Consider the following 22,723-nt stretch of genomic DNA (forward strand, 5'->3'; position numbering starts at 1 on the left):
AAATCAACCCTGAATGTTCACTGGAAGGACTGATGCTGAAGCTGAAGCTCCAATACTTTGGCCACCTGATGCAAAGAACAAACTCATTAGAAAAGATCCTGATGCTAGAAACACTGAAGGCAGACGAAGGGGGCGATAGAGGATGAGATAGTTAGATGGTATCATTGACTCGATGCACGTGAGTTTGAGCAAGCTCCAGGAGACGGTGAAGGACAGGGAAGCCTGGCACGCACAGTCCATGGGGTGGCAAAGAGTCGGACACGACTGAGTGACTGAACAACAACACTGTCAGGATGTACCTACCATTTCATGTTCCAAGTCTTTCTTGTTGAAATGGTCTTTACAATTACCCTGAATTAATACCATTCATAGTTGAATGAAAGCACCAAGGATTAAAAAGTATAATTTCTCTCTTCATAATCAATTTGACTAGCCTCTTTGATATAAGCCATGAGAAAGGATAGTGTATTATTATTTTAGTTTCCTACTGACCTCTGATGTTTGCTAGTGCGTGATGAAAATTCATGAGATTCCTATAAATGGGCTTCTTTTATGTGCTCAAAGAGTGGGTTGATCCCCAACCGGGTTATTCACCAAGAAGCCCAGTTCCTGAGGTTGACCTCCACCCACTAAGTATCAGACAGTCAATGTGACCCAAAGAATTTTCCACTACCTATCAAAAAAAAATATAAAGGCCCACTGGGAAAAATTCCAGAGAAGTATTTGTAGAACATAAAATCCTCTTTTTATTAGAGAGAGAAAAAAATCAATGAGGCTGCCCTAATGACTGACCAAGATCGAAAAGCAGAATAATACTATTTAGCTTTTCTTCCGCGTGAACAGGGGTCCTGCTGCCTGCCACAAAATCGGAAGCACAATGAGCTAATTTATTAGCAGGGCCCTCAGCAATCATGGGATGTGTCCTAAACATAATGAAGAGTGCAAGGGAACAGGTTGGGAGCAGACCAAGAGAATGAGAACCTGACCCACTTTTCTCATGAGAACCCACATATCCTGGCTTGCCCTTCTTCACACCCACTTGGTCAGGGCTAGCAGTGAACTTCATGATTACTTTGAATGGGAGGAAGCTGTGTCTTCTCATGCCATCTCCCTGTTTTCAGCCAAGCAAGAGTGATCTCCTGCAAGGTGACCTTCACGGGCACAGGACTGCCTCTAGGGCAGCCCCTGAAGATGCACCGACTGGTCTGTCTCCACCCACTCTGCCCTGCTTCTCAGGTCATCAGCATCCCCACAAGGCCTTCTTCCTGTCTGAAGTCCCATATTTTTTAACTGGAAAATATGTGTTTTTTAGAACCCATACAATATCAAGGGAAGTGGGCTCCAGGGTTTGATAGACTCAAAAGACTGACTTATCATCTCTGAGCCTTAGTTCCACATCTTTCAAATCCACATCATAGAATCATGGTCAGAATTAAATGACATCACATCTAAAAGGAACTAAGGATGGTGCTGTTGCTAAGTCGTGTCAGACTCTTTGCGACCCCCTGGACTGTAGCCTGCCAGGGGGTTTCTGTCCATGGGGTTTCCCAGGCAAATATACTGGAGCCAGTTGCCATTCTCTTCTCCACGGGATCTTCCTGATTCAAAGATCGAACCCGTGGCTCCTGCATTGCAGGTGAATTCTTTACTGTCTGAGCCACTAAGGAAGTCCCACCAGACACACAATGAATGCTCAATACATACTAGCCCCCAGCCTCTTTCCCTCAAGAAGCACTTTGTTATTCTGTCTAGGATGAAAGGCAACTCACAAGAAAAAAAAGACATTTTGGTAACATATAGTTTACATTTTCCAATAGCAGGTTTCTCTATACCACTGAAAACTTAGTAAAAAAAATATTCATTATTGGGAGGAAAAAAAGGCACATCATGTGGAACATTCATAACAGGGAATTCAACAATGTCTGGCTTCGTTGGTAAAGAATCTGCCTGCAATGTAGGAGACCCTGGGTTTGATTCCTGGGTTGGAAAGATCCCCTGGAGAAGGGATAGGCTACCACTCCAGTATTCTTGGGCTTCCCTTGTGGCTCAGCTGGTAAAGAATCTGCCTGCAATGTGGGAGACTTTGGTTTGACCCCTGGGTTGGAAAGATGCCCTAGAGAAGGGAAAGGCTGCCCACTCCAGTATTCTGGCCTGGAAAATTCCATGGACACATACACGACTGAGCAACTTTCACTTTCACTTCACATATAGGGAATAACCTTTATAAAGGTTGTGGAGGCAATGGTTTCTCAAGAGTTCCCTGAAATTACATACAGAATTTGGCATGAAACGGTACATGTATACCTTTTTCGGGACAGATGTCTATAGCTTTCACCAGATTCTCCAAGGAGCCCTCTTAAGGTACAGAACCACACATACAAGTGGTATGAAATATTCCTGTTCTTGGGACTTCCCTGGCGGTCCAGTGACGAAGACTCCCAACGCATGGGGCCTGGGGTTCGAGTCCTGGTCGGGGAACTGGATCCCACATGCCACAGCCAAGAGTCTGAGAGCTGCAGCTAAAGATTCCATGCGACACGACTAAGACCCAGCACAGCCACATAAACAAATAATTTTTAAAAACTCCTATTTTCCCCACCGATTCTATCTTGTACTGATAAGACATTGTTTATTTTGCATAAAGGGTGAAAAGAACAGGATGTTATTTACAGACAAACATTCCCCTCCTAGACGACCACATGGGAGGAAAGGAAAGCCAGTTGCTATGCACAGTGTCTAAAGGTGTACAGCAAAGAACCACAGTCAAGGGCATCAGTTGAACGCTACTCCCCTTTCGGTCAACTGATGGGGGATTTCCTGGCCTCTGTTTCCTGTGGGCCTTGGGTTCGCCCACTGTCAGGGAAAAGCAGCCAACACCCGGGGATTTTACAAAAGCATTTCCAAACACCTCATTTCCCCTTGGAAAAGAGGTCAAACTGCAACACCTCATTTCCCCTTGGAAAAGAGGTCAAACTGCCTGTGTTTGTTTATGTCACCTGCTCAGCTGGGCTCCAGTGGGGAGATTTCTTCAACAGAGGGAATGAAGAATTGGGCAACTACCCTCCTTCATCGAAAAAAGACAAATTCAGGCCAATCGGCAGAGTGTTAACAGAAAAGGTGATGGGGATATAATTACGCCATGGTGACTACGGTTAATAATACAGTAGTGCTCTTGCCTGGAAAATCCCAGGGACGGGGGAGCCTGATGGGCTGCCGTCTCTGGGGTCGCACAGAGTCGGACACGACTGAAGCGACTTAGCAGCAGCAGCAGCAGCAGCAGCAAGGGAGCCAATCTTAAAAGTTCTCATCTCACACATACACACAAATTCTGTAACTGTGAGGGATGTCACCTAGGTTTACTGTGATCGTCATTTTGCATCATATACAAATATCAAATCAGACATAGAAAACAAATTTATGGTTACCAAAGAGGAACGGGGAGAGGGATAAATCAGGCTTTTGAGATTAACGTATATACTATAAAATGGGGTGTCTCCGATGGCTCAACAGTAAAGAATTTGCTTGTAATGCAGGAGATGCGAGTTTGATCCCTGGTTCAGGAAGCTTCCCCTGGAGGAGGAAATAGCAACCCACTCCAGTATTCTTGCCTGGAAAATCCCACAGACAGAGGAGCCTGGCGGGTACAGTCCACAGGGTTGCAAAAGAGTTAAATGCGACTTAATGACTAAATAGCAACAATATATATAAAATTAAATAATCAAAAAGGATCTCTGCTTAATATTCGGTAATAAACTATATGGAAAAGAATCTGGAAAAGAAGGTTCCGTGCATGCTAAGTCACTTCAGTTATGTCCGACTCTTTGTGACCCCATGGACCGTAGCCTGCCAGGCTCCTCTGTCCACAGCAAGGATACTGGAGTGGGTTGCCATGTCCTCCTCCAGGAGATCTTCCCGACTCGGGGATCAGACCCATATCTCCTATGGTTCCTGCATGACAGGTGGATTCTTTACCAGTGAGCCACTGGGGAAGTCCCTGAAAAAGAACAGATACGTGTATACGTAAACTGAATCACTTCGTCGTACACCTGAAACTAACGCAGCGTTGCAAATCAAATGCATGTCAATTAAAGAAAAACACTTTTGTGAATTTTTAAAAACTGCCCACTCTAAGTTCTTCAAGGGCCATGACAAGGGCCGTGGACATTGTAGCACAGAGCAGGAACACGGTGAGGACTCGCTGTGAGCTCTTGAAACGTTTAATGTGGACACGGCTCAACACGTCAGCACATACTCGGGCAGGTGGACGGAGGGGCCCTTCAAGAGGACCATCTTGAAAGTGTTTTGATGGGTGTGGCAGGGCTGTAGTCAAATCATGGCACATGCTTCCACCTCTGGTTTCAGTCACACCTGTGGCAGACAGTGCCATTTGCCCGGACAACATCCCACCTTGTATAGCAAACTAACACAGCAGGGAAAAGGAAGAAGCAGAGTGAGGCATCCTGAAGAAGAGGAGGATGCTTACAAGTATTAAGTGAAAGAGAAGGTCACCCTCCCGGGTGGCTCCGAGCCATCCTGTTCACAGCTGACCCCCACCCAGCTACAGCCGACGACCAGACGAGATAGCATGGGTCCTCCTATTAGCATTAAAAACAAAACAAAACAGACCCGACTTGGAGCCAAATGATTCATACATCAGTGATTTCTGCACCGAACAATGTTGGAAACCCTCACGTAACAGCCAGATTGCTTCCTGGCAAAGGTACAGAGGCCAAGCGGGGCCATACCCTTCCAGCTGCAGCCTGGAGACTGGATCCCGGGGAGGGACACACGGCAGCAGGGAACCGGAGCTGGGGGTGAACCGTTAGTCACAATGCAGGCTTTAATAGCGCAGGGTGGCCAGATTTAGCAAAGAAAAAGAATGCCCTATCACATCTGAATTTCAGATACACCACCAGTGACTTTCTAGGATAAGCATGTCTCAGATACTGCAGGGGACACGTTGTTTACTTGGAGTTTCAAATTTAAACCCAGCATCCCCTCTTTTATCTGGCAATTCTGGAAACAAGTCTTCTGGAACCAAACTCTGCCTCCGAATCCCTCCTTCACAACAGAATAAGAGCCATACCCAAGATCTGGAGAACTTAACCAACTTAAACCAGGCAGGGGATGACAGAGGATGAGGTGGTTGGATGGCATCACTGACTCAAGGAACATGAGTCTGAGCAATCTCCAAGAAGTAGTAAAGGACAGAGAAGCTTGGCATGCTATATACAGTCAGTCCATGGGGTCGCAAAGAGTCGGACACAACTTAGCAACTGAGCAACAACAAACCAGGAAGGTGTTGAAAACCCAATTGCATCTTCATTGCTGACAGTTATTTATTCTTAAATTCTTTTAACAAATACTTACTGAGCACCCATTCTATGGCAGGCACCATGCTAGTTGCCTTCATTACAATCCCGAGAGCCATTACAGCAAATGGCAGGGTCAGGAGGTTACCAGACCAAGCAAAGGAAAAGAAAAATATGATTTTTAAACAGATTCAACCAACTCCTCACTGGTGTCTATGGATACACAAGACACTGTAGATACACACAAGTCTAGCCGGCAGTCAAAGGTGACTTGAGCTTGCAGGACTCAAGACTGGTCATTAATTTATCCTCAAAGACCCCCGCAGAGTCAACAATCTCATCTTCCAACATCAAAGGTAATGAAACTGTATTTCTAGTGCTTCTCTTCTTTCTAATGAAGCTTTCTTGGTTCTTAGGATTATTTTATGGGAACCTGACCTAGGAGTGATACAATTAAAAAGCACACTGTAGGCTGAGTTCCTGGGCAGGTAAAGGGTAATGAGCACACATTTCTTGCAGAGCACTTGGTGGGGGTGGGGGTGGGGCGAGGTGGGGGGTGGCTCGGGTATGGGTTCTAAAAACCTAAAGCATAATTTTTTTTTTTTTCAGAAAAGATACAAGTTAACTTACATACAAACCAGAAATACACCCACAGACATGGAAAACAAATTTAGGGTTACCAAAGGGGGGAAGGTGGGGTAAGGGAAGAAATAAATTAGGAGTTTGGGATTAACATATACTACTACATATGGGCTTCCCTGGTGGCTCAGACAGTAAACAATTTGCCAGCAATACAGGAGACCCCAGTTTGATCCCTGGGCCAGGGAGATCTCCTGGAGAAGGGAATGTCAACCCATTCCAGTGTTATCTCCTGGAGAATTCAATGGACAGAGAAGCCTGGCTAGCTAAAGTCCATGGGGTCGCAAAGAGTCAGACACGAGTGAGCGGCTAAGCACAGACAGTACATAAGGGGAAAGGATCTGAAGAAATAGATACACGTGTACCTATAACTGAATCGCTTTGTTGTACACCTGAAAGTGACATGACACTGTAAATTAACTATACTTCAACTTTTAAAATGGTTAAAGATAAATGAATAAAATAATTCATCTAAAAAAAGCTGCTTCTATGGGTCAGGATCCTAATAGAGTTCATGTCCATACATTCTGCCGGGAGGTCCAAAGTAAGGCTCCTAACATTTACCAACTGTCAAAACCACCTGGGGTGCTTTGAAAAATGCAGCTGTCTGAAAAGAGAGACAGAAAGTGGATTAGTGTTTGCCTGGGGCTGAGGCTGGAACAGGGAGTGACTGCAAAGACGCACAAACAGCTTTTCCGGGTGATAGGAATGTTCTAAACTTGGATTGGGCTGATGGTTGCGCAACTTTGCAAGTGTACAAAAATTACTGAGTTAGAAGACTTAAAATGAGTAAATGTTATGCTATGCAAACTTAGCCTCAATAAAACTGCTTTTTTAAAAAAAGCAAAGAACAGGACTTCCCTGGTAGTCCAGTGGTTAAGAATTTGCCTGCCAATGCAGGGAACAAAGGTTCAATCCCTGGTTTGGGAAGATCCCACATGCCCCGGAACGACTAAGCTGGTGAGCCGCAGCTACTGAAGCCCGCATGCCTAAAGCCCGTGCTCCACAGCAGGAGAAGCCACAGCAACGAGAAACCCGGACACCCCCACTAGGGAGCAGACCCCATCCACCGCAACTAGAGACAGCCAGACGCAGCAATGAAGATCTAGCAAAGCCAAAAGTAAATAAATAAAAATTTTAAAAAGAAATGAGCAAAGAATATAAAGGATAAACTATGCAAGTCACAGAGCCATATCTGTTTAATGGTAGGAAAAATTTTGAGCATTATTCTTGAGCATTACAAATAAATAAATTAAAAGCACTCATAAAATTTTCAGTTTCTCATGGAATAGACTCAGAATATCACACCTCAAAATACAGTTATCGAGGCCTTAACCTGGGTAAATTCTAATTCAAGTGTTTGAATGAGGACTCAGTCATCTGTTTTTTTTTTTTAACCTCTCCAGATGACTCTAGGGTATAGCCAGGTTTGAGCATCACTGATATAAAGCCAAAGGAGATGAAAAAGGCCCTTAGGTACCTTATTTCTAATATTGTTTATCTCATTTTATTTTACTCCGAGCCATCAGGGATCTGATCATAAAAGAAAATTTTATGGCCCCAACCAGTTTTTTGTTTTGCTTTTTTTTTTTTTTTTTGAATCATGGAAAGGGCAATAGGTGCCACAGGACGACAAGAAGTTTGAGATTTTAACCTAGAGAGTGAAGTAACCAGCTTTAAACCAATCACATAGATGGAATATTTATCCAGGTTATAACTTAAGATCGTCAGACATCCAGAGATGCTCCAGAAAAGAATGAATTTCAAATACTCTTGTTCCATTGAGCCCCCAAATCATCAAGTCACTGAGGAAGAAGGAAGCAGGGTGAAGGAAGAGAGAGGGAGTGTGGTCTTGCACTGAACACCAATTTGTAACCTGTTAGAGTTTGAACCACACACACAAGTTAACTGTTTTAATAATCCAGAAAGTAGAATGCTTTGACTTGCAAATTACGTCTCACAGCATTGGCTTTCACATTGAGACAAAGTTCATTCATTTATGGTTCAATAGCCATGGGCTGAACACATCAGACAAGGAAACTGAGGCAAAAGTAGGTTCCACAGCTTTTAGGCTTTCTCTTCTTTTTATGGACCTAGGGGGAGACATGGAATCTGAACTCACACCCTAAGTATTTTACAAAAGCTCCCAGGGAGGGCTGTCCTAGAAGTCTGGTGTGCACAAGCCGAGTCTAGTAGCTAGCACACAGTCATTCTTATCTAGAACTGCTTCCCTAACAATATCAGAGGGTCCAGTGGATAGAGATTTGCTCAGACAACATCCAGAAGTCTGACCTCAGCGGCCTGCACTGGCTCCAGTCCACATTCACACGCTCGCAGCCCACGTCCGGGTCTCAGTTCTATTCTAGCTGCATCTCTGCCCGGGTGCTTTTGGAACACATGCAACAACATCCAGGCACAATCACAGCATCCTGTGCCTCTGGCTCCTTCCTGCAGCGGCTGTTTTGCAGGAACAGCAGCAGCTGAGCTCTGGACCGGACTGAAGAGCAAAAAGGGCCCCAGTCCACCGCACCTGGCCCAGGGAACGGCCCGTGAGATCTCTCGCTCTGCAAGGCCAGATATCTGGTCTGGTGCAAAGAGCCAGGAAAACAATTTTCTTAAAAATAAACAAATTCCCAGGAGATCAATGGTCTGGAAACATTCCTCAGAGATTCCCACAGGCCCTGCTGATAAGCAGTGAGCAACTTTACAAACAACCATCAGGATTCAGACCTAGCCCTTACAGGATGACCCACACACCACCACACAGACACATCTTGGAAGAGTCATGGTGGTTCTGAACCCGGCAGGGCACACAGGCACTTCATTTCTAGAGCAGGATAACCATCCTTCCCATGTGGGATAATTTCCTGATAAATTATGATTAGGAAAAAATGAAATTTTAAAACATTCTTTGTTATTAGTTTAGGTGTGTATTTTTTTCGTTTCTTTTTTCCCTTTTCTTCTCTACTTTGCAGACACCTAATCAGCTATCTACTCTTTAAAAGGCATAGTGTTTGATACCGTACGGAGGGGCTTTCCTGGTGGTTTACTGGCTAAGACTCCATGCTCCCAACATAGGCGGTCTCGGTTCCATCCCTGGTCAGGGAACTAAGATCCCACATGCCACAATTAAGACTGGATGAAGCTAAATAAATAAATGATAATTTTTTTTAAAAAAACTAATACAAGATGACAAAGGTTAATCTGACAAAGTCTTGTTTCAAAATCATTCATGATCTAATAGGAGAGATACGATTTGGAGAGGAAAAACTGAATAGAAGGTAATTGTAATAATGATCATGATTAAGATTTTACTTGGCATGAAAGCTTCTCAATGACCCTGAGAGACGGTTATAATCCCTATTTACAGATGTGTAAGCTGATCTCACAGGGCCCAAGTCATTTTTTTCAAGGATATTAACTCTTAACTGATCACAAATCCATTAACCCTACCTATAGTGACCTCAATGATCTAAGAATGATGTCTTTTATCTCATATCATTTCTGAATGTCAGGTCTCTTGACAATATCTTTAACTTTTGATGAGATCTGGACGGACTGCAAACTCAGTGCTTGGAGTTAACTTCTAACAAAGACCTGCATCCACGCTCCAGTCTTTGAGAGCAAACTACCTCTCTCATCCAGAGTCGTTCACTGAACTGCATGCTGGGGGCGCAACCAGGTTCCATTCCATTTACTCTTCCCACTAACAGCTCCAGGTCTTCACTATTTTCCCCTCAAGTAAGATTAACAACATTCTCTTATTCCTCATGTCAAGGCATTTCTCTCGTCTCCTTGCAAACTCATCCCTAAATATTCTCGTACGAGAAGGCTTCTTGGGCGACTCTGCACCCTCCTTGCAGTCACAGGGGTTGAATTCAGGTTCTGCATTTTCTGCGATCTCTTATCACTCAGCCTTTCCCTGACCTCAGGGTCACAGGTACCCCAAAGCCTTGTCATTTTAACCCTGGTGCAATTTTGGGGGCACATCTGTATCGTTATCCAACTTGACGTTAGACCTTACAGATATATTTAGGATAAGGCCGAATGCAAGTGAATATTAAATATAAACTATTAGTTGATGTTAATATAGCAATTAAATTAGATTGAATTTTTCATGATCATCTCAGCAAAGAGTGCTACTTAAAAAATTAAAATATAAGGGGACTTCCTTGGTGGTCCAGTGGTTAAGAACCCGCCTGCCAACCCAGAGGACATGGGTTCAATGCCTGGACCCGGAATGAAGATTCTACATTCTCTGGGGCAACTAAACCTCAAGGAGCAACTACTGAAGTCCGCTCACCCTAGAGTTTACCATCTACAAGAGAAATCCAAGTACCACAACTACATAGAGCCCACACGAAGCAATGAAGACCTAGCACAGTCCAAAATTAATCAATTAGTTAACTTTAAAAAAATTAAAATCTGAGAAAAACTCAAATTAAGTGATCCTGCTGATGAACACAAATGTCTGCGTCTAAATCAAATTTCCAGTACATATCTTTCTCTATTTTTAGAAAGAATATAGCACATTAGTTAGATGTTTCTGTTAATGTTAAATGTTTGTTTTGATAACACAGTATTTAAAAATAAGGTAAAATAAAACAGTATTAGAAAATGACCCCATCATCCCTCACCCATAAATGATTATTTTATATGACTTCCTAGTCTTTGGTCAACTTCTCAGTTACGATATTTAACATTAAAGCGTACATACAAATGTGTCTCTTTTTTCTTTATCATATGACGAATTGTTTTTACAACCCCAATTTACTAATCACATCCATGTACTTGAATATTTAGGATGAAGGAGTGCTTTTGCTACTACAAACATTATCAAACACGTCCGTATATATAATCATCCCAACATTTTAGATGCCTCACCAAGGGTGGAGTCCCAGAAGCGACACAAGAGTGAGAGATGATGAGAACATTGTAAAGTCTCCTGATAGAGCACGGCTTTAACAAAAGGCATTGCTGGGACTTTACTGGTGGTCCAATGGTAAAGTGTCTGCCTGGTCAGGGAACTAAGACCCCACATGCCTCGGGACAACTAGAGTCTGTGCCACAGCAAAAGATCCCCTGAACTGTAATCCAGACCCAATGCAGCCAAATAAATAAATTTTCTTTAAAAATGCACAGGGCACTGTCTTTGCTTGGCTGTTGTCCTTCAGATCCTCGCTTCACCTTGGGCCTGGACGGCAGGGGCGCCATCGGCTTTAACACCGGGACACCTGAACACACCTGCCGGCACCTCTCACCTGGCCCCCGGCCGCTGCCCCTCTGCCGGCTGTTCTGCAGCCCCAGCACCTCCAGCTCCGCGATGCCTGGCCTCTCCAGCACGGTCACCTCCACCGTCAGCCGCCCCACCAGCTGCTGGGGTCGCACGCTGACCACGTGCTCGTACTTCCCCAGCCGTCTCTGCAGGAGCTCCTCGTAACTCAGGAGGAAGGCAGCCTTGTCCTTGCTGGGAAGCACCGCAGAAGCTCTGAATGTCTCCGTCCCCTTCTCCCTGGAAGGAAGAGAAAAGGCGATGGGGGATCGGAGAAAGCCAGGCACCCTAAAGTCCAAGATGGTCCCAGCCAAGCGCTCTCAGTGAGAACCCTCAGCATTCCCTACCAACAAGCCACCAGCCACTGCAGCCATCCCCACGATGCACCCTGAAGGGCTTCAGGATGGAGGGAAATAGGAGCCTGACCTATAGTTAGTTATAGGTTATACTTAGAGGTAGCTAAGGTACATACCTAAGGACTCATTTCAAAGAGCCCAGACTCTTGCACCTTCCCATACACAGAAAAGCACTAAAACCATTCACCTGAGACATCTGGATTTTTTTCTGATTAGTAGGAATGTTCTGATATTCAACTACATTTATTTTTTCAGTAGAACCTCCTCCATATCCTAGTCCTCCCTTACTTTTCTGGAACAGTCCCTCAGAGCTACCTGAGAGATGGTCTCCAGGGCTATGGTCCTCAAAAATGCCCCCAAGAAAACATAATCCTCGACTTCCAGGTTGCGCGTAACTTTTTCAGTCGATATTATAAAGAAAAACTAGAATTTAGCTTTGGGAAGAGAAGCAAACGCCTGCACTAAAGGAACGTTATACAGGTTCGAGGAATCCTGAAGAGCAGAGAGTTCAAAGACCACGGAAACCTTCTACTTCTTTCTCCCTGACGCAGACCCGAGGGGGCAAAGGGGAAGACGACTGACACAGGTGACCCCAAGGAAAAACACACAGGGCCCTCCCCGGTGGTCCAGTGGTTAATACTCCGCACTGCCAACGCAGGGCTGCCAGTTTGATCCCTGGTCTGGGAACAGAGATCCCACATACCAGACGAGGCGTGGCCAAAATAAATTAATGAATAAAGTAACATTTTTTTAAAAAAAGGAAAGCAGATACATGCTGTGATCCAACTGAACAGAACTGTGGCATGATTCTGAACAATTTGTGAAATGTAAAAAAAATTAATAATAATCCTCATAAAGCCCACACTATTTTCTCTAGATCCTGTGATCGTTTTTCTTCAAAAGGAAGAGTTACTTTTTTCAACTGGGCTAGCAGAGAAGGAAACAAATCTCAGTATACTAGGTGGCTCTGCAGTTAATGTTATTTACAGTCATTCAAAGTGAATTGACTTATTGGTCTTCAATGTTTGGATTCAGTTTATAGACAAAGAATTCAAATACCATGACAGATCAGAATTTAAATATTGATAATTCTGACAAAGCAAAAGTAAATGATTAAGTAGGAAAAGAAAAGGGTGACATGCAGGAGAGAGAATACTACCATTGAAGATATCAGGGCTCATCTAGGATGGTATAACTCTGCTTATACTGAAGAAGAAAAAGAAATAATACAAAAATTTGGAATGCAGAGAGGAAGTGGGAGTATTATAAATCTGCTGAATCCTCTTTCTTCACAGCAGAGAATCAATAATCAATATCTGATTTTTATCAAGAAATTTTTTAAAAAGCAAGACTATAGTCAAAGTTATGGTTTTTCCAATAGTCATGTACAGATGTGAGAGTTGGACCATAAAGAAGGCTGAGTGCTGAAGAATTGATGCTTTCAAATTGTGGTGATGGGGAAGAGTCTTGAGAGTCCCTCAGAGAGTAGGGAGATCAAAACAGACAATACTAAAGGAAATACTCATTGAAAAGACTTTTATGCTGAAGATAAAGCTCCAATACTTTGGTCACCTGATGAGAAGAGCTGACTCACTGGAAAAGACCCTGATGCTGGCAAAGATTGAGGGCAAGAGGAGAAGGGGGCAGCAGAGGATGAGATGGTTGAATGGCACCACCGACTCAATGAACATGAGTCTGAGCAAAGTCTGGGAGATAGTGAAGGACAGGGAAGCTTGGTGTGCTGAAGTTCATGGGGTCGCAAAGAGTTGGACATGACTTAAGTGACTGAACAAGAACAACAATCATAATATTTAGAATAAGGGAAGTAACTACCATAAAACTACAGAAATATCAGAAGTGGATCTTTCTAGGGCATGAGAACTGGGGGATGGGGGTGAGTGGGTTTTTGATCATAAACCCTCAGCTACTATATTGTTAACCAGTTATATTATATATTCTTAATATGGTAAAAATAAAAAGATAAATCCTTGAAACAGGGTGAAAACAAGATGAGAAGTCAAAGAGGTAGAAAACTTGACACTTGGCTGTAGTGGACTTTTAATTCTTGAATTCAATGGTACTTACCCATTATCTTCTATGGTTTTATTCCTCTTCTCTTTTACCTTATCACCATTTCTCTTTTCTCTCTCTGTAATTTCTCCCTGATACACCTTGTCTCCAATAAGCCTGAAACACAAGAGACAGCTGTGTTGACTTAAGAGAACGAACTTATGGATGTCGGGGGGAGGGATGGGAAGAGGAATAGTTGAGTTTGGAGGGGACATGTACATGCTGCTGTATTTAAACTGGAGAACCAACAAGGACCTAGTGTGTAGCACAGCGGACTCTGCTCAATGTTATGTCGCAGCCTGGAAGGGAGGAGAGTTTGGGGGAGAATGGATACTTGTATATGTATGGCTGAGTCCCTTCACTGTTCTCCTGAAACTATCACAGCATTGTTTATCGGCTATACCGCAATACAAAGTAAAATCTTTAATTGAAAAGAAAAAAAGAGAGACAGCTGTGCTGCCAGCTTGCCAAGACAAACTCAAGCACGGAGCTCATAACCATGACAACCCTAGAAAATATTTTTGTTTGCCTCCTGGATATGCACTGAGAATGCATTCCAGACTAGGGCACTACCCTTGCATCACTCATTTCGTTCGAGGGCAAATTTCAACAGGTCCATGTGTTAAGAGCCAACCCATGGTGTCTCTGATTCTCCAGGAGGGACACAGAAGACCTGCTCAAACAAACTTCCAAGAAGATGCACCAACTAGAATCCTGCCCAGACCTAAAATTAAACCCATACACCTATTTTGCATCTCTTTACCTCTTAGTTCAGGTGAAAAGAAGAAATATATGGTGTCTAGTTATCAAAGGTTTATCATGCTGGCTGGTCCTTCAGATGTCAGCTTCAAAACTGACTCCTCTGAGCCACCTCTCCAACTCCCCGACCTAAAAGAGCCCCCTCAATCCTACCTGTCATCTCTATAGCACTCACTACTGTCTGAAGGCAATCTCATTATTCATCTGTTTGCTTATTTGTTTCTCCCCAGAGGAATTTCTAGAGCAGAACAACACTCATCTTTTTCAAAGAAGTAGACCAATCACCCAAGTGTGCCTGGCCCGGGGTGGGGAGACATTTGTTGGAGAGAAAGAAAGAGGAAATGAAGGGGACGAAAGAAGAGATAATAAAAAGGAGGCAGGGGGAAATGGGGATGGAAAGAAGAAGGCAGAGTGGAGGGAATCAACCTTCTTTCCCATGGACAGTCCTTTGGGTTGAGAATTTATATATTCTCAGGGTCAAAGGCTGTGGTCCTCACAGCATCTCAGGCTCCCCCTGACCACTCTACAGAGAAATCTTCATTCCAGGGTTCACCTACGCAGTGAAGTTAGTGATGAAAGCTGCAGCTGGAATCTGCATCTGAAACGTGACTTCCTGGTCCTCAGAGCCTCTGTTGAGCATCCTACAGGCAACTGTGGTGAAGGCATAACGGGAGATGATGGTAGACTTCACTGAAAACTCCGTCATCAAGGGTTTCGTTTTCTGTTGGAATCAAAACACACAGTATGCTGTGCACTTGAAAGAATCACAACACTGTAAATCAGCTATACTTCAATTTTTAAAAAACACAGTATTTTCCACACACATAGCCCACAAAAGCATGATTCAACCATTTGGGGGTAGGGATGGTCTTTTTTTTCTGTAAGAGAAAATCATCTTCAATTTGGGAGTCCTTGAACTTGTGACTGATTTCTTTCTTTGTCTTGTCCTGAGTTCCTGTGATTTCCCCCTTCACTTGTAAGAAAACCACAGCTGAACAAGCACACGACAGAGAAACAACCCGCTTAGCCCAGCTTTAAGAAATGAACCCAGTAGGACGGATAAATTAGAGACTGGGATTAACATATACATGAAAATGAAAGTGAAAGTTGCTCAGCTATGTCCGACTCTTCGAACCCATGAACTATACAGTCCATGGAACTCTCCAGACCAGCATACTGAAGTGGGCAGCCTTTCCCTTCTCCAGGGGGACCTTCCCAACCCAGGGATTGGATCCAGGTCTCCCGCATTGCAGGCGGATTCTTTACCAGCTGAGCCACCAGGGAAACCCAACATATACACACTACTATGTATAAAATAGGGATTCCCAGGAGGCACTAGTGGTAAGGAACCTGCCGGCCGACGCAGGAGACCTGGGTTCGATCCTGGGGTCGGGAAGATTTTCTCAGAGGAGGGCATGCAACCCACTCCAGTATTTTTGCCTAGAGAATTCCATGGACAGAGAAGCCTGAAGGGCTACAGTCCATGGGGTCACAAAGAGTCGGACATGACTGAGCGCCTTAGCACACACACACATGTGTAAAACAGATAATCAACAAGGATCTACCGTAGAGTACAGGGAACTCTACTCAATACTCTCTAATAATCTATATGGGAAAAGAATCTGAGAAAGAACGGATATATGCATGTATGTAACTGAATCACTTTGCTGTATACCTGTAACTAACACAACATGGTAAATCTACTTCAAAAAACGCTTTTTTAACTGTAAAAAAAAAAACAAACAGACACATGCAAGTTTTCCAATTTAACAGAGTTAACTTTGCTTAAAGAATTTAATACATTATTGGGATTTTATAAATATGTGAAGCACATAACACTTTTATAAATTTTTAGATCACATTTCTAGGATCACTGAATTGATCACAAGATCACAGCATGCCTAAAGAAATTCTCATACTTCCAAATTAATTTCAATATCCACTTAGAGAAATGATACTGTGGGGTTTTTCCGTTCAGATGACAATCCCACTATTATACAATGAAATCAACACTGAGCTCAAGAAAGTATTTGGGGAATTGGAACCCCCAAAAAGGAAAGTGTATGCTAATTACATTTATCCCTAAAGCTTCTGATAAAGGGCAGTGGCTAGAAAGTGCAAATTTAAAGGCTGGTTAAAATTATTCACTGATCTCTGTGCATCCATAATACATGTATATGCTTCTATCTCTTTGTATTATAATTTCAGCAAAGTGTCTTCATCACAAGCATTGAGCCAAGCCAGAGTAGGGGCGGGGTTGAAGGCAGAGTTTTGGAGACTATTCATCCGGTGGCTGAACTTAAAGTAGAAAAAAAAAAATTAACCGCATTTGAAAGATTTTCACCTAAAAAGAAAAGAAGTTCTCTCATTTGGTCTGAGAAGGAATTATTTCAAAACAATGGTTCTCAAGATATGGTCCACAGATCAGCAACAACAGTATTACCCAGAAACTTTTGTTAAAAATGCAGAAACTTTAACACATATATGTGGAATCTATAAAAATGGTACTGATGACCTATCTGCAGGGCAGGAATGGAGACGCAGACACAGAGAAGGGACTTGTGGACACAGTGGGTAAAGGGGAAGGTGGGATGAACTGAGAGATTAGCATTGACCTATATACTGTACCGGGCTTCCCTGGTGGCTCAGCTGTAAAGATCTGCCTGCCAGTGCAGGAGACCCAGGAGAAGCAAGTTTGATCCCTGGGTTGGGAAGATCCCTTGGAGGAGGAAATGGCAGTCGACTCCAGTATTCTTGCCTGGAGAATCCCCATGGACAGAAGAGCCCGGTGGGCTACAGTCCATAGGGTCCCAAAGAGTCGGACACGACTGAAGCGACTTAGCCTGCACATTTACACTACCACTCGTGAAACAGACAGCTAGTGGGAGCTGCTGAATAGCACACGATGCTCAGCTTGGTGCTCTGTGATGAGAAGAGGGGTGGGCCGGGAGGGTTGGAGGGAGTCTCAAGAGGGAGGGGATATATGTATACATACAGCTGATTCACATTCTTGTACAGCAGAAACTAACACTGTAAAGCAATTATCCTCTGATTAAAATATAAAAAATTTTAGAAGAAGAAATGTAGTTTCTCGGACTCCACCCCAAACTCACAGAGCAAGAATCTCAGGGGCCAGGCCAGCAATCTATGTTTCAACATGCCCTCTAAGGGACTCTGATGTTTGAGAAACACTTTTTAAAATTAATATTGCTAGATGACACTTCATGTATTTCTGCTATAGTTTTATAATATCTCTAAATTGAGAGGGCTTCCCAGGTGGCTCGGTAGTAAAGAAACTGCCTGTCAAGAATGAGACACGGGTTCAACCACTGGGTCGAGAAGATCCCCTAGAGAAGGAAATGGCAACCCACTCCAGTAGTCTTGCCTGGGAAATCCCGTGAACGGAGGAGCCTGGTGGGCTATAGTCCATGGGGTTGCAAAGAGCTGGACATGACCTAGCAACTAAACAACAATATAAATTGAGAGGGCTTGAATAAATCACCAAAATTATGTCTTCTTTTGAGATCCAAGAATATAAAGCAAAGCCAAAAGTAAGGAATAAAGCTTTGGATTTTAAGAAATTATTCCTGAAATCAGGAATAACTGATGACAAAATATTCTTTATGTACATCTGGTCTCTTTAGGACAAAATCTGCTGCATGACGCCACGGTGTCTGGAGAGAAATTGATACAACAGTAAAAACTGCACACCCTCTTCGTCTCTTTAGATGTTTGAGTTTACAACCCTGCTTTAGTTGGGAGTTGCCCTTGAGCTGCATTTAGATATTGGGTTAATTATTCCAAACTCTACGCTCTGTCTCATCATGACACATTTTACTGGTTTTGTTTTGGGACCTAGACTTCTGCATATTAGAAACACCCCTGAAATGAAGAAGTTATAGTGTAAGCTGCAAAGACAAATATGAAGAAAAAAAGAAGAAACTCAAGTCCAATCCCATCGCTTAACCAACGTAAGATCAGGATAGGGTACTTGCCTCCAGTCACACAGGGGGAGCTAAGAAATCCAGAGTAAAAAGAAATGAGCTATCAAGCCATAAAAAGACACAGAAGAACCATAAATGCATATTCCTAAATGAGAGAAGTCCATATGAAAAGGCTACGTACTGTATGACTCCAACCCTATAACGTTCTGGAGATGGCAAAAGTACAACTATTGCAGGGAGGGGCAGTCTGTGAACACTCGAGTCCAGGATTTCTAGGGCAGTGAAGATACTCAATTTTGTTGTTGTTGTTCAGTTGCTACGTCATGTCCCAACTCTTTGTGACCCCGTGGATTAGAGCCCACCAGTCTCCTCTGTCCATGGAACTCTCCAGGCAAGAATACTGGAATGGGGAGCCACTCCCTTCTCCAGGGAATCTTCCCAAGCCAGGGATCGAACCCTGGTCTCCTTCATTGCAGGTGGATTCTTTACCATCTGAGCCACCAGGGAATCTCAAATTCACGTCCATTGAGTCAGTGATGCTATATAACCATCTCATTCTCTACGGCCCCCTTCTCCTCTGATATGATAATGATGGATGCATGCTAAGTCGTTTAAGTTGTGTCCGACTCTGTTCGACCCTATGGACTGTAGACCACCAGTCTCCTCTGTCCATGGGATACTCCAGGCAAGAATACCAGAGAGGGTTGCCGTGCCCTCCTCCAGGGGATCTTCCCAACCCAGGGATCGAACCTACATCTCCCTCGTCTCCTGCACTGGCAGGTGGGTTCTTTACCACTAGGGCCACTTGGGAAGCTCCAATAATGATGGATATATGTCATTGAACACTTGCTCAATCCCATAGAATGTACACCACCAAGAGTGAGCCCTGAGGTAAACTATAAACTTTGAGTGATTATGATGGGCCAATACAGGTTCATCTTGGTTAAAAATGTCCCATTCTAGAGAATGATGTTGACGATAGCAGAGGTGATGCCTGTGTCAGGGTAGGAGTATATAGGAAATCTGCACTTTTCTCTCAACTTTGGTTTAAACCTGAAACTGCTCTAAAAAATAAAGTCAAAGTCTTAACGATACTTTAAACAAAACCCAGTGTAAGAATCAGGAGTCCCTAACTTCTAATCCTGCCTCTTCTGTTAAAGGATTGCAGAAGCTGGCCGCTCAAGGCTTTCACAGCGGTCACTGTTAGACAGCCAGTAAAATACAAAACTGCCAAAACATCGTAAATACAACGCTGATTTAAAAGTTACCTGTGAACCTCAGAGTTATCATCCCATCAGATCATGAGCACTCCAGACAGGGCAGGGACCTGAATGCCTTCTGCACTGCTGTCATCTTCTGACATCCCCCCCCCCATTTTTTTCTTATCAATTTATCACTTCTTTACACAAAAGTTGAGTACTAGCATAGAAAAAAACCTTGTTAAGTTTACGTCTTTGATAAGCAGAGGACAGTTTTAGCATTCCGAACAAAGCTGAGCTTCTTTTGTAGAGGGTCTCTGCCCTGTACTGTTTCTGATGTAATGAAAGATCGGCTACACTCGGTACCCTTGAGACTTATCTTTGATGTCACACTGATTTGTTCTCATTTATGAGATAATGATCAGTTAGAATTTCACTGCGACTAAAATGTGACAAAGCACAGTTCATGGCTCATGGCCCCAAGAGATGAGCTGAAAAAAGTTTCAAGAAACTATTTTAGTGTTTCTGCGCCTGCCTTGTTACTGGTTTCCCACAGGAGGCTGTGTTATTGACACGAATACCCCTTGTCTGGCCGTGATGGCACTGTCTGCTGAAAATCCATTAACATCAATTATGCACTCCTGTATCCCCATCCCCGAAAGCTTTCCCTGCCCCTCTTGGACTGCAAACACGTGGAAAAGAGGGCTCGTGACCTTTTTCTTTTTTTTTTTTTCATGCACAGCTCTCAGCATGGAGTCAAAATCAAAACCAATTACAAAACTGAATTTTCTGAATCTCGAACAATTAAAGAAAAATATATATCCCCCCAACAGGAAATGGTAAGAAGTAGTATTTGGTTAAGTGCAACTCTACATTCTAGGATGGATCGGGAAGAAATATTAACATACAATCTGTTCTCTCAAGGCGCGCGGGGGGGGGCGGGGGGGGGGGGGAAGAAAGCGCAAAAAAATAGGAAGAAACACAGGAAGATACAAGGAGGCATATGTATTTATTTATTGGCTAGAAGACTTTCCACAGTCCAGAAGGAAGAGAAAAACGGTGAAGACCGTAGGAGTAAGAAAAAGCTTTTTAAAGAGATATAGAATTTGTATGGAGTGAAAGAGAACAAAAAGAAATTCTAGAAATGTAAAAGACGTAGAAACAAGAGTAAACCAGAGCCCATTCCTGGCATAAGAATAGAGCGGTTTAGTTAGAGAGGAGGGCGCGTGGGGTGAAGAATATTGGCCAGGTACATAAAATTGTGAGGGGTGAACCACCCCAAAGACAAGCACAGAACCTGGAATGGCAGAGGTTTACAAAAATGTGTCGTAGAAGAAAGGATATAAAACAGTGACCTCAACCTCTGCCAAAGCACAGTGCTTAAAAATCCAACATGCTTTCCATACTTGTATTCGACTCAGTATTTTGTTTAGGGATGTGGGCAGAAACCAAGCCTTCCTGTGACATAATTATTTCTTCCTTATTTTTTCCTACAAAAGCTAAACAGATGGAAAAGTGTTTTGAGGCAGGGAGGGTCTTAATTAGTCAGGGATCAGAGGTTTCCGTGTGACTCATGTGAGCCGTTTAAGATCAAGCCACACAGAAGACATCCCAAATCACCCACGATGCCATTGGAAAGGTGACCGGGAGTGTCTGCCACGGGCAGTGCCAGAAGCCAGGCCGATTCCCAGAGGATTATCCTCCTGCTGTTTTATTCTGGGCTAACAATTCTTCCTCAACCACTAGAATAAATCATCTCAGAGGTGGAAGAGAACCTCAGAAACCACCTCATCCGCTCCCCTCACTTGATGGAGCTTGGCAGTTGGCTGGTTCCAAGTCCAGAGAGGAAACTGAAGTTGCTCAGCCGTTTTTGACTCTTTTCGACCCTGTGGACTGTAGCCTGCCAGGCTCCTCTGTCCATGGAATTCTCCAGGCAAGAATACTGGAGTGGGTTGCCATTTCCTTCTCCAGGGGATCTTCCCAGCCCAGGGATTGAATCTGGGTCTCCCGCATTGCAGGCAGACTCTTTACCATCTGAGCCACCAGGGAATCCCCAAGTCCAGAGATCTTAACTATTAATAAACCTCAATGCTGCTGCTTCTTTTTTTTTAATGCTTCTTCTTATCTAGAAAAAGTTCATGCTGCTATTACATGAAGCAGAAGACCTCCAGACACGGCACCTCCCTGAGGACTGTATTTACCACCTTGGGGAAATAATTTCCCCTCTGTAGACAGAGGATGTCATCAGCTCTGAATTGCCTATTTGCAGTAATACATTCTATGGCGTGATATTTCATTTTATTTAGAGACGAAACACAACAGGCAATTATCACCTTTGTTCAGAAAAAAAAAAAATTCTATAATCTCTTAAGATAAACCATGATGGAACTCCTTTGGCGGTCTGGTGGTTAAGACTCTGACCTTCCGGTGCAGGGGACGAGGTTTCAGTCCCTGATCGGGGACTAAGATTCTGCATGCCCACGTGAGTCGTTTAAAAACATAAATGACTCACTCATGTTTTTGTGGCCAAAAAATAAAAAAAAAAAATTTTAAAGATGAACCAAGATGGCCAGTGTTGGGAGTAGGGAGACAGATACATACATTACTAGCTCTCAGCGAAGTAAAAGTGCCAGAACCATGCTACCTGCTCAATTGACTGTATTTTCTTCTTTTCTATATCCCTTTTTTTTTAACACCAAGAAAAATAGTAATGTTTTAATACTTAGAAATACTACAGAAAAATTAAATTACTGAAAACTGGGATTGTAGTCAGCACACAAATATTAGTATATAGGTCACTTTTATAGATTATAAAGTGCTTGTTACTACATTTTATTAGCTGTGTATACTGACATAGTTGCTGTTGTTGTTTAGCCACTAAGTTGTGTCTGACTCTTTGCGACCCGGTGGACTATAGCCCACTAGGCTCCTCTGTCCATGGGATTCTCCAGGCAAGAATACTGGAGTGGGTTGCCATCTCCTTCTCCAAGGGAGCTTGTTGGCCCAGGGATCAAATCCACATCGCCTGCATTGCCCGCAGATTCTTACCACTTGGCCATCAGGGAAGCCCTATATTGACACTACCTTCTAAAGAAAAAAAGTGAATGTTTAGGCTGAGTGTAATTTTAAAAATTAATAAGACAAGGACTTCCCTGGTGGTCCAGTGGTTAAG

At 43.4% G+C, this 22,723-nt stretch overlaps 1 protein-coding gene across 1 annotated transcript in view; it reads right to left on the reverse strand.

Annotated features, from left to right (window-relative positions):
- ITIH5 (inter-alpha-trypsin inhibitor heavy chain family member 5) overlaps positions 1 to 22,723 on the reverse strand; it is an 84,969-nt gene that overhangs the window by 44,803 nt on the left and 17,443 nt on the right. Inside the window, exons 3-5 of the mRNA XM_027560165.1 lie at positions 14,966 to 15,129; positions 13,665 to 13,766; positions 11,213 to 11,463 (exon numbers count right to left, since the gene is read on the reverse strand). Of these exons, the coding sequence (XP_027415966.1) occupies positions 11,213 to 11,463; positions 13,665 to 13,766; positions 14,966 to 15,129 (517 nt within the window). The remainder of the gene's footprint in view (positions 1 to 11,212; positions 11,464 to 13,664; positions 13,767 to 14,965; positions 15,130 to 22,723) is intronic.

The sequence above is a fragment of the Bos indicus x Bos taurus genome, chromosome 13, assembly GCF_003369695.1.
Source record: "Bos indicus x Bos taurus breed Angus x Brahman F1 hybrid chromosome 13, Bos_hybrid_MaternalHap_v2.0, whole genome shotgun sequence".
Taxonomy (NCBI): domain Eukaryota; kingdom Metazoa; phylum Chordata; class Mammalia; order Artiodactyla; family Bovidae; genus Bos; species Bos indicus x Bos taurus.